The sequence below is a fragment of the Hypanus sabinus genome, chromosome 12, assembly GCF_030144855.1.
Source record: "Hypanus sabinus isolate sHypSab1 chromosome 12, sHypSab1.hap1, whole genome shotgun sequence".
Taxonomy (NCBI): domain Eukaryota; kingdom Metazoa; phylum Chordata; class Chondrichthyes; order Myliobatiformes; family Dasyatidae; genus Hypanus; species Hypanus sabinus.
This window is the reverse complement of record NC_082717.1, coordinates 64,298,965-64,312,016: the sequence shown is the minus strand read 5'-3', so window position 1 is coordinate 64,312,016 and position 13,052 is coordinate 64,298,965. Positions and strand designations below refer to the sequence as shown.

The 13,052-nt window shown below is 38.0% G+C and overlaps 1 protein-coding gene across 7 annotated transcripts in view; it reads left to right on the top strand.

Moving 5' to 3' along the window:
• Positions 1-13,052, top strand: part of LOC132402945 (utrophin-like) — a 477,671-nt gene that overhangs the window by 346,885 nt on the left and 117,734 nt on the right. For all 7 annotated transcript variants that reach the window (XM_059986085.1, XM_059986086.1, XM_059986083.1 and 4 more), the window contains one exon: positions 2,671-2,939. In XM_059986085.1, the coding sequence (XP_059842068.1) occupies positions 2,671-2,939 (269 nt within the window). The remainder of the gene's footprint in view (positions 1-2,670; positions 2,940-13,052) is intronic.

The window sequence follows — 13,052 nt, the reverse complement described above, 5'->3', positions numbered from 1 at the left end:
ATGAAACCCAATTTCCCTCAGGATCAATAAAGTATGTCTGGCTGTCTGTTTGATTGGAACACCTGACTCCAAATAGCTTTTGTTGAGGGCATCACGCTAGAAGTTCACATACGTTTATGAACCTAGACTGTGATTGCTTAGATGGTGTATTCAGTATTGACGAGAAGTACAATTGTTTGTGTGTTACTCGTTTAGGCAGATGTGTTTCCTATTATTGTCACTTAGATGAAGATTAGACCACACTTTGAGTAATTTGTGCAGAAAGCCAGGTCTTTGCAAAGGGTTCACAAACTTTTTCTTGCAACTGTGTGTATGGATATATATGTGTGTGTGTGTGTATAAAAATATTTGCGATGCATTCTACATTAAGTTGGGGTTTATAACTAAGCAAAGAGGAGTGTTATGTATTTAATATTTCAGTAATATCAGAGTAATATTGTAAATGTAATGTTTGATTAAGCATTCTTGTTCATTTCAATAATTAATTGTGAGCTATATGTTAAAAACACATGAATGCATTTGTCATGACACTATCATGTTAAACGTACACAAATCACTTAAAGTAAAAATGAAGTGAAACTTACATTCTTGGCTCCTTTTGTTTTCATTTCAATTAGTTTTTATGTTTTGGAGTTACAAAAGATCTTTTTAATAACAGTTCCCTATATTTTTTCCAGTTGAACACCAACCTACTTATATTGACTAAATTTACTTAGAAATGCCATAATTGATCTACAAGTGCTGCTACACACACAAAATGGTGGAGGAACTCAGCAGGCCAGGCAGCATCTGTGGAAAAGAGTATAGTTGACGTTTTGGGCCGAGACCCTTTATAAAGGGTCTGACCTGCTGAGTTCCTCTAACATTTTGTGTGTGTTGCTTGGACTTACAGCATCTGTAGATTTTTTCTTGTTTGTGATAGGATTACAAGTGCTGCTGCTGTTTTTAAAAAAAAATGTCAGAAGTCAGTGTGAATGTACAGTTGGCCCTCCTTATCCATGAGGGATTGTTTCCAGGACCCCTCGCGGGTACCAAAATTTGCAGATGCTCAAGTCCCTTATTCCACCTATCTCAATGCATTGGACCTTAGGACCCTGCGGAACCCCAGACCTTATTTAACCTGTCTCAGTGCACTGGACATTAGGACCCGGCGTCAGAACTCTGAATCCGCAGTGTTTCTGTTCACGAAAATAATCACGATCACGATTGAAAATAAAGTGGAAATAATAAAGTGATCAGAAAGAGGTGAAACGCCATCGGTCATTGGAAAAGCATTAGGCTGCGTCGGTCAACGATCGGAACAATTTTAAAGGATAAAGTGAGAAAGGCTGTGCCTGATGAAAGCTATAATTATTACTAAGCAACTCAGTGGTTTAATAATTGGGTTTTGGGTTTTTGATCCTCCATTTCAACCCGGCATGGTGGAGAGTGCGCGGGAGCGGTCTGTGATTTGATCGAACTGGAGCCCGGCGCTGAAATATATGTTCTTAAGTGTTTTATATGCATAGAAAGGTAAAATATATACTATATACTAAGACAAATATTTGACAAACTGACATTAAATAATACCAGATGTACCTGTTCCGACTTACTTAGTAAGAGAACTTCTGATTTTCTTCGATCCCGATCCATGATAACCCACACACATCCTCCCGTATACTTTAAATCATCTCTAGATCACTTACAATACCCAATACAATGCAAATGCTATGTCAACTAGTTATTATACTGCATTGTTTAGGGAATAATGACAAGAAAAAAAAGTCTGTACGTGCTCGAACAACAGGTGCTGGAAGTGCTGGTTTTCGCGATTCGCGGTTGGTGGAATTCGCGCATAAGGAGAGCCGACTGTAATTGGCATGTAAATATAATTGTCATTAACTTGATATTTGATCCAGCTAACAAGCGTCTTTGCCTGTGCTTTGTGCAATAAATTGTCAACAACCTAAGCATCTGCAGATTTTCATATGTTAGCAGCATAATACTTTTTTTTGAAATGTTAGCAGTACCATTTTCCTCTTATTGGTATTTGAATAATTATTGAGCCTTTAAGTATTGACGTGTAAATGTAATAGGGTAAACAGTGAGGCCAATTGGTGTCTAGGAAGACTTCCTCTGTGCAAGCAACACTCATTATTTGGCAGTGCAGGATCGTCTTTGTGCTTCAATTGAAAAGATGATTTAAAACGGAGGATTGTGATTTGATTGGAACTGTCCCCTTGGCTTAATTGGATCTGTAGCCTCACAGAAAACTCCTCAGCAATAATAGGAAAATATATTATCCTCATCTATTGTGAACTTTTAACTCCTGAAGATGAAAGTTGATGTAAGATGTATAAACAGTGTCTATTGTGTAAAGTTTTGAAGAGTTTCTTAAATGAATATTTATTGTATTGTACTATTTTATTCCCTCTATTTCCTTTTCACATTGGTATTGGCAGTTGTGTATTTAATGAATTTTGATGTCTCTTGCTACAGAATGTCTTACTAAAGAACTCATAATGCTAGTCACTATTCACGCGGCCATGTATGTGACAGTGCTTGTGACTGACTTTCATTCCTAGAAAGTGCAAAAGACCCTTGAAAGTATGAAGTTTAGAAAGGGTGTGATGTGTTAAAAGAATCTTTGCTTTCGAAAGTTGACCAGCAATTACATCTGTACTATTCTAGAATCTACCCCTGAAGAGAAAGCACAGAAGATTGCAAAAGCAGTACGCAAACAGTCAACAGAAGTGAAGGAAAATTGGGAGCAGTTGAATATTCATGCCAACAGCTGGCAGAAGCAGGTAGAAAAGGCCCTAGAGAAACTGCAAGAACTGCAAAAAGCTATGGATGACTTTGAGGCCCATGTGGTATCAGCTGAAAGTATCCGCAATGACTGGCAACCTGTAGGAGACCTACTTATTGATTCTTTGCAAGATCACATTGACAAAACCACAGTAAGTACAAATTATTCTACTTTTTGAGCTTCTCCAAACAGAAGGCATCTAATGGACGGGAAGCAACAAGAACACTGAAATATTGACACTGCTTGTATCACTGTTGACATTTGATAAAGTGGAGCTATTTAATCGACCATTACATCTGATTATCACACTTTGTTAATTAGTGTCGCAGCAGGATTTCATGGCATAGTTGATTTATGGATTGGCTGCATGATTGCAAGGATTAGTATGTTAACAGAATTGGAATGGAAGGTGCACAGTTTTATTTCTAAGGTATATTTTTGTATGTGGGCTAGCCTGCAATTTGACCTTGAAAGATTGACCAACTCATCCTCATAAGATGAGTCAAATTTTAATTTCAATCATTGTTTCTATTGCATTAGCTGATCCCAGTTGGCACAAGATTTGCTTTGCAGTTCTCACTTAGTCCAAGAGGAGATTAGAATCAAGTATATAAGTACCTTCAAGAGAGCACGGAACTAGATGGAGGACTGCTACCTCCTCTCTGTCATCCTGAACCCATGAACAACTACCTCCCTATTTTGCTTTCTTTTTGCACTATTTATTTACTTTTAAATTTATTTATTATTGTCACTCAGTGTAACCATTTTATGTATTGCTTTCCACTGCTGCTGCAAAACAACATATTTCATGACATCTCTGTATGTCAGTGATAATAATCCTGATTCTAATTTTAATGTCCTTGGTCTTGTTGGCATTATTAGTTAAGAATCAGATAGCTTATGGCATCTTTTTGGCATAATGTACTCATTTGTACGAGTTACCCAGTTAGTCCTGCTCCCTCAGCGTTCATCAGTGCCACAGTTTTCTCTGTAAATTGAGGCATTACTGATAGGAAACAGAAATCAGGATAATTTCATTCCTTTTGTCAAAATATGCAGTGTTTTCTGTTGGGTAGTCCATGAATTATTGTTTCATATGAAGGTATTAAAAATGTCTGCTATGTTGTATCTCTTTTGATTGTGAGTTGAGATGATAGTTTGCTATAAATCAATAATATACTTCTTTTTGTACAACCTGAATGGAGTGCTGAGGTACAAATAGTCAAGGTTGAGTGTGTGAAGTTCCAGGGAGGGGATGCATCTGAATTCTCTCATACGGGGGACTCGTTGAGTAGGTGGAAGTGTTCAAAGTGGAACAGATTTTACAGATACAAATTTTGTCACCTCGTTTTCCTACTTTTTGTTGTAGCTACAGTTTTAATTTCTATTGGCACTTCAGGTTGGAAATGTTCAGCTGATATTAAAATTTCAGGAAAGGTTTTTGTAAAGTTATTCAGGATTGTTTTATAAACACAAAGATCTAAATCTGTCAAACAAGCAAATCTAAAGGGAAATTGAAATGTCAGTAGATCAGGCTTTGCTGAGTCCTTTGCTTAGTGTTACTTGTTCTGAGGAAGACTGCACGCAGACTGAAGAACTCAACAAAATATTTGGAGAAAGCGGTCAATTATGACAATGATGCATCAAAACACACCATCAAGTTGAGCCCTTTTGCATTAATTTTCTTATTTATGGGATTTCATATATGACAAAGCAGAATATAATTTCACAGTTGTGTTTGTATCTCAGAGTAAGTACTTTGTTTCTAGTACCCAATCTACACCATCACCATTTTCTATGTTTCCATCACCCAATATTCATTAGATTTAATCAAAATAAAGGATATTAGCGTGGCGGGGTGGAAATGCATCTCTACCAAAGGAGGTGTGAGGCATCTCTTCCCTCTGTTACCCTGCAGGTCATTCTTGGGCAAGGTGTAGATCCTGCTTAGTCCCCTGATCAGGGTCACGTGAAGTCATGCAGCAGATGGTGGATGGTCATACGAGCAGCTGATGGTCGTATAAGTCCTGGTTATGCAACCACTAATGCCAGCAAACAATCTCTGAAGAGCATTGATAATGGCCAGGGTCCCCAGTCTTGCACTGGCAAACCAGTTCTGTAGAAAAATTTTGCCATAAACAATCATGGTCATGGAAAGATCATGATCACCCACATCATACAACACAGCATAATGAATGAATGAATGAATGAAAGGATACTGCATTGTGAACACTGGATACAATTAATTAAATTGGAGGAAGGGAAAGTAAATCACTACCTAACCTGAAAGGTCTGTTTGGGTCCCTGGATAGTAGGTAAAGAAGAACTGAAAGGACTTTCCTTTAATTGCATGGAAAAGTGATCTGAGAAAAAGTATAGTTGGAAAAATGGACAGGGGGATGTGATGGGATGGTTTCTTGGGAATACTGAATATGTATGGTTGGATGAAAGGGAATGGATGGAATTTTGTTCAAGATTGCACAAATTGCCAGTGAATGAAATATATTTATTGCTTGCATTATGATTTCCTTTACATTGGAAAAACCAAATGCAAGTTGGTTTAGTGACTGCTTTGTCGAGCACCTTCATTTGCTCTACAGGAATGACATGAGAGCTCCCTGTTGCTTGCTACATCAATTCTCTATCCAGATCTCACTCTAACCTATTATCTGTGCTCAGCTTCATTCTTAGCACGTTGCAGCCTTCTGAACTGTATTTTAATTTCTATGACTTTAGTTAACATGCCAGCTGTAATTTTCTGCTCAATTGCTGTTGGTTCTAACTAATAGTTGGGCTGTTATAATTTTGAAAGAGTATGCTGCTTCAAGTTCCTTTTCTTAAAACATCCATGCAAAGTCAGTTTCTTTCATTATGTACATATATGTTTTCCTTCTGCATGCAGGACTTTATATTCTTCTGTGCTAAGTTTATTCGTAATCTCTCCATCACTGCACAACTCAGTTTATTTTCTGTATTAACATTTCTGTACCTCTGCATCTTCCACATTCTGTAAAAGTCAAGTTTGACCAAGCTCCACTTAATCTGTTATTTACGGAAATAAGAAGCAGTGAAGGTGCAAAGAGAAATTCCCTGGATCTTGTTCAACCCATGTCTGCCAGGCATCCTAAAGAGTATTCTTTATCAGGACTGCAATAAGCTCATCCTTAATCCTTAATAAAACCAAAAGAAATGTAACTTTCTCAATGTTCTTCTTTTGTATACATAAAAGGCACACTGGTGACTGGTTGAAGGAAAAGAAGACTGATGAATTGTTTTCTTTCCCTTCCTCACTCAGCTTTAGGTGATTGAGCCTTAATATAATGTGAAACACAAATATTCTTAAATAGTCATTTGGCCCTTTGAGACTGCTCCAGCATTGTTCAAGAACTGAGTTGTGCAGTGATGGACAGATCTTCTATCACTGAGCCAATGACGTACCCTTGTTTTGATTAATATTGAGGTATCTCTGTTTCTATATCGGTTTTGAATGAACTTTGTCACAGCTCTCAAAAGTTGCATGATTGTCGTCTGCATGAAGAAATTTGTCCACATCTCCCTACAAAATGGTATATACCATACCACTCCCAATGGAAAAATTTCTAAGCTTTTTAACCTGATGGTAACCTTCAGTGTGGTTGAGCATTTGATCCTTTGTCACCAACTCTTCAGTTACCCAGATATGTCCACACTTCCTAGGTACCATTCTGATTGTCGCACAGGATCATGTGCAGTGGCCTCAGTAATGTACTATTGTTGATCCTCTAACCTTTACTTCTCATCTGAAAATGTATGTTCCTATAACTATGCTGATCATAACCACTCAATCTCATCAACTCATTTCTCAAACTTTTCACTGTCCCTGAATTGTCAGATCATGTGTTGAACATCAACTGCATGCAGAACAGAATTTATCTTAATTAAACATTGGAGATAGCAAAGCTATCAGTTTCAGATTACATCACAATCTCCATTCCCCAGTCATTTAACAGCCCTCTAAAACTAAATTTGGCTGTTTGTATGGAGGTGTCAGATTTAATGCCTAGCTGAATTTGTGGGCCATAAATACATTCCGTCAATCAGAATTTTCACACATTGAACAACTCCACCCAATCTCAGTTTATCAAATTCTTAAAACCTCATTCAAGTCTGCAGTCTCTTGTGTCTTTAATCTACATCTGTCTTTGATTAAATCGGTGCTTTCTTGCATGGCCTTGCACTTTCAACCTTGAATAAGTTTGAGGTAATCATAAGCTCTGCTACTCTTTCTTTAACTCTGTGTCCCTTTTGTCCCTGTGCTTGCTTTTGCCCACTTCTTGAAATGGCCTTTGAAATCCTCTATGTTCTTTAAACACGTGAACATACATACACTGTTTTAATTACAATCTCTTGAGCATCTCTGATTTTATTTGTTGTACTAATTATGCCTTCAGTTACATTGTCATAATATCTGGAATTCTGCAGAACAGCCTCCAGATCTATAATTATTTTTTTCGTATAAAATGTTTATTCCAACCTACCTCTTTGAATTTCAAATTATTTGGTAATATATTATTGGATGCCTTGTTTTTATTAGCAGGCTTTTGCCAGGTGGTTTAGGATATTTTTGATATTAAAGGTGCAATGTAGCTTCAAATTGTTACTTTAGACATCATCAGAGAAGAATTTTCAGAAGCAAAATTCTTTCTGTAATTGCTGTTTAAAATTTGGAATCCTTTGCTTCCATTTGTTTAACTTAGGTCTATTGGTTGGAATAGATTATGAAATAGATTATAAAACATTATGAAAGGATGTTGAGAAAAGAAAAAATTCTTTCTGTAATTGCTGTTTAAAATTTGGAATCCTTTGCTTCCATTTGTTTAACTTAGGTCTATTGGTTGGAATAGATTATGAAATAGATTATAAAACATTATGAAAGGATGTTGAGAAAAGAAAAAAGGTTAGGATTTATATGTGGGTGTCTTTGAATTTCAGAAATAATGTTGCAGCTGTTGGAAAAAGCAGGTCTTTACATCAAATGAAGGTCAATCTCACTTGAACACTTCACCTAGATCATATCACCACTGATTCTGGTCTGACTCACACCATACTTGCAGAAATCTGTTCAGTTCCTTGCTTCTGTAAATTTAAAGTTGAAACATAGAATCCATGAAACAGTCAGCAAATTCAGTTGCCATGGTGGAAAATAGGAGAAAAACAAGTGCAAAATATACCTTAAAATAGCATAGAATTTTCCCATTACATTGACTGGATGCTAATCACTGACTTTAGTTGAGGACTGTTATAAAAATTAACAGCATTTGAAACTTGTTAATTTGATGCCTTTATGAAGAAATGCATTCTCACTACCATCAGAATTATAGGTACAAAAACAAACATTTTTCACTCCAAGTTCTTGTGTGAGAGTATGTCCAAAATTGAAGCACAGTTTATTTGGAAACCACATGTTAATCAAAGTTCAAAGTAAATTTATTATCAAATTACATTTGTCATCACATACAATCATAAGATTCATTTTCTTGTAGGCATACTCAATAAATCCATGATAGAAAAATAACCATAAAGACTTAATGAAAGGCTGCACCAACTTGGGCATTCAACCAGTGTGCAAAAGACAACAAGCTGGGCAAATACAAAAAGAACCAAAAAAAATAAAAATAAATAAATAAGCAATAAATATCAATAACATGAGACGAAGAGTCCTTGATAGTGAGTCCATAGATTATGGGAACATTTCTCTTATGGGGTGAGTGAAGTTATCCCTTCTGGTTCAAAAGCCTGATGGTTGAGAAGTAATAACTGTTCTTGAACTTGGTGGTGTTTTGTGTTTTTTATTTAAAATTGATCAGTTTTGGCATTGGACTCCTCACCCTCATTGACTACAACCTCAAGATCTCAGTCCCCCAGTATGGCATTGTTACCTATCAGCAGCCTTTGTTTTGAATACATCTTGAGCTGTGAGTTTGAATATTACTTCAATAGCTACTTGTATTCTTGTAACCTCTTGAACATGGAACATCCCAAGGTCCTTCAGAGAGAGTTATTAGCAGATTTGACAGCAATTTGCATAATCATGTTATCATTGGTTTCTTCAAAGAGTAAGATTTTAAAGAATGCCTTAAAGGAGGTGGAAGGGCAAATAGATATTGGGAGAGATATTTTGGCCATTTGTAGCTGAAGCATAACAACGAGAGATGAAACAGTTATGCCTGGAGTTGATCAAAGGAGCAGAATTGGAAGAAAACAGAGATAGAGAGCTTGTTTTTTTAGGTGATGTTAATTTCTGAATAAGTATTCAGAATACAAGAGATAACATGCTCATTATGTCAAATGGAATCAGTATCAGGTTTTATTCTTTCTGACTTACATGGTGTAGAATTTGTTGTTCCTATCAGCAGTGCACTGCAAAGAAATAACCTGACTATAAATTACAAAACATAAATCATGCATTAAAAAAGATTAATGAATACTGCTCATTGAGTCCATAGACCGCTCAGAAATCTGATGACAGAAGGGAAGAAGCTGTTCCTGAATCCTTGAATGTGTATGTTCAGGCTGCTGTCCCTCCTCCCTGATGGTAGTGACAAGAGGAGGGCATGTCCAGGGTAGTGAGGGCCCTTAATGATGGTTGTCACCTTCTTGCTTTATTGTCATGAACATAAGTCATGAAATGTATTGCTATGTGGCAGCAGTTCATTGTAAGCAAAACAAAATACCAGTTACAATAAAAACAGTGTAAAAGAGGAATAGCGAGGTTGTGTTCATGGATTGTTCTGAAATTGATGGCAGAGGGAAAGAGGCTCTTCCAGAAACATTGAGTATGAATCTTAAGGCACTTGTACCCTCTTCTCTGATGGTAGCAATGAGAAGCAGGCATGTCTCAGATGGTTAGGGTCCTTAACCTCTTGAAGATGTCCTTGATGTTGGAGTTGGTAATACCCATGATGAAGATAGCTGAGTCAACAATGGCTTGTTGCAGTCCTATGCATTGGAGCCTTCATATCAGTCTGAGTACTCTCTATGTTATATCTATGGAAAGTCGCTGGAGTCTTTGGTGACATACCAAATGTCCTCAAACTCTGAATAACACAGCTGTCTTGATGATCAAATCAGCAAGATGAGCCAAGGACACATCCCGAGGAATATTGACAACCAGGAACTTAAAACTGCGTACCCTTTCCACTGCTGATCCCTCAATGAGGACTGATATGTGTTCTCCAAGCCTCCCCTTCCTGAAGTCCATAATCAGTTACGTTGCTATCAAGTTGGAGACACAAACACTGTGTCAGATTCCACTCAGTGCTTCTTTCCAGAATTCAACACACTTTCCCCTTTGATGGACTCGGCTCTGACTGACAACTGGCAGATGGGAAGTTATTTCTTACCATTTTAGAGGTAGAAAGATGATAAGAGGCATAGAGTGGATGGTCAGAGACTTTTCCCCAGGGCAGAAATGGCCAATATGAAGGAGCATAAATTTAAGGTGAATGGGGGAATATTGAAATCTATAGACTCTTGAAAGACCCAGGTAGAGTAGATGTGGAAAGGATATTGCCTATAGTGGGTAAGTCTCAGACCAGAGCGCCCAGACTAAGAATAGAAGGTCATCATTGGGAACAGATGAGGAGGAATTTCTTTAACTAGAGGGTGGTGAATCTGTGGAATTCATTGCCACAAATATAAATAATTTTACTTAAAACGGAGATTGATAGTTTCTTGATTAGTTAGAGTTGAAGGTGATGTGGAGAAGGAAGGAGAATTGGGTTTAAAACGGAGAATAAATCAGCCATGATTGAATGGCAGAACAGATTTATGTCTTTGGGTTTTATGGAATCTATGGGGGGTATGTCTGAGATAGTCTGAGATACGGTGCATGGAACACACTACTGGAGTGGTGGTAGAGGCAGATACATTAGAGTCATTTAAAGACACTTTGATAGGCACATGAATAGAGGAAAATGGAGGGCTACATGAGGGGGGAAAATGAGAAGATGTATCAAAGAGCTGGTTAAAAGGTCAGCACAAATTTGTGGGCCAAAGGGCCTGTACTGTGTTGTGCTCCTATGTCCTTAAGCCCTCCATCTTGCTGGTGTTGAGCACGAGATGGATGTTGCAACACCAGTCAACCAGTTGATCTATCTCACTTCTGTGCACCACTTCATTGCCCTCTGAGATTTTACCAACAGCAGTGGTTCATCTGTTAAATGTCATTGGCCACAGTCATGAGTGTAGAGAGTAGAGAAGTGGGCTAAGCACCCATGCTTGAGGTGCGCCGGTACTGATCGTCAGTGAGAAGGAGATTTATCACAGATACGTACTGACTCTGCCGATGAGGAAGGTATTGAAGCTTGGTGATTAATACTGAGTGGTTGATGGTATTGAATGTGAAGCTGTAATCAATAAACTGCAGCCTAATGTATGTTTTGCTGTTGTCTTGGTGCTCTGAGCGGAGTGGAGAGCCAGTGAGTTTGTGTTCACAGCAAACCTGTGTGGTGGGAATGTTTACACTCTGTTTACAGAATATTCAGGGCTCCTGATTAACAATTGAAGAGGGAGATGTGATTTCTAACAGTGCAGTTGTTGCTTCAGTATTGCTTTGAAATGTCATCTGAGGATTTTGGTTTGAAGTATGTGAATTGGAATATGGATTTGCTATCTCTTGACTCAGAGGTCAAAGTGCAATCTAATGGACAGTTAAATTTAATTGACTTTATAAACTTACATCCTTCATATACATGAGGAGTAAAAATCTTTATGTTATGTCTCCATCTAAATGTGCAACTTACAGTAATTTATAATAAATAGTATGTACAACAGGACAGTCAATATAAGATAGAAATACTGTTATATCAGCATGAATTAATCAGTTTGATGGCCCGGTGGAAGGAGCTGTCCTGGAGCCCGTTGGTCCTGGCTTTTATGCTACAGTACCATTTCCTGGATGGTAGCTGCAGGAACAGTTTGTGGTTGGGGCGATTTGGGTCCCTGGTGATCCTTCAGGCCCTTTTTACACATCTGTCTTTGTAAATGTCCTGAATAGTGGGAAGTTCACATTTATAGATGTGCTAGGCCGTCTGTGCCACTCTCCGCAGAGTCCTGCAATTGAAGGAAGTACATTTCCCATACCAGGCAGTGATGCAGCCAGTCAGAATGCTCTCAATTGTCCCCCTGTAGAAAGTTCTTGGGATTTGGGGACTCATAACAAACTTCTTCAACCGTCTGAAGTAACAGAGGTGCTGTTGTGCTTTTTTCACTATAGAGCCGGTTTGTACAGACTGCATGAGATCCTCGGAGATGTGTATGCTGAGGAACTTTAAGCTGTTCACCCCCTCAACCCCAGATCCATTGTTGTCAATAGGGGTTAGCCTGTCTCCATTCCTCCTGTAGTCCACAACCAGCTCCTTTACTTGTGCGACATTGAGGGAGAGGTTGTTTTATTGACACCACTGTGTCAGGATGATGACTTCTTTGTAAGCTGACTTGTTATTATTTGAGATTAGACCAATCAATGTAGCATCGTCAGCAAATTTAGTTAGCAGATTGGAGCTGTGGGTGGTGACACAGTCATGGGTGTGCAGGGAGTAAAGGAAGGTCAGAGAGAAAACACTATGAATTATTTCAGTTACTGAGATGATGCAGGTTTTCTGAAACCTCAGTGGTTTATTATCTGATACTGACCATTTTGTAGGTAGGTTTGATATTCCATTTATAAAGGGTAATTTATATAAACGTCATATTGCTCTGAACACTTTTAAGTCACGGCACTGTATTTTGATCAACTTACAAATGTTCTTTCATGAACAAAAATAATCAGTGGTTTTGTTTTCCTGGCTGTTACGTAGGTCCGTGTACTGATAAAATTGCTTTGTGTGAATGAAGTTACCTTGTTAAGTTGCACATTAAAATTTTACTTTTTGAAGATTCCATATGTCGTCTTATTTAGGCAGACTTTCTGCACTTCTTAAGCTCCCTCTGTTTTGTTGGGCCAGAGTACAGTCTGCTTGATAAGTGATTCTAATCCTTGCATATACTGTGTTTTGTCATTGCTGTGAGATTTAATAAGCACTTTGAAGAGCTTTGTGTTTAAATGGAAAGCTTATATCCCTCAATAATGTACTAGAAAATGCATTTACAAGGAAATCTGCAGATGCTGGAAATTCAAGCAACACACAAAATGCTGGTGGAATGCAGCAGGTCAGGCAGCATCTATAGGGAGAAGCACTGTCGACGTTTCGGGCCGAGACCCTTTGTCAGGACGAACTGAAAG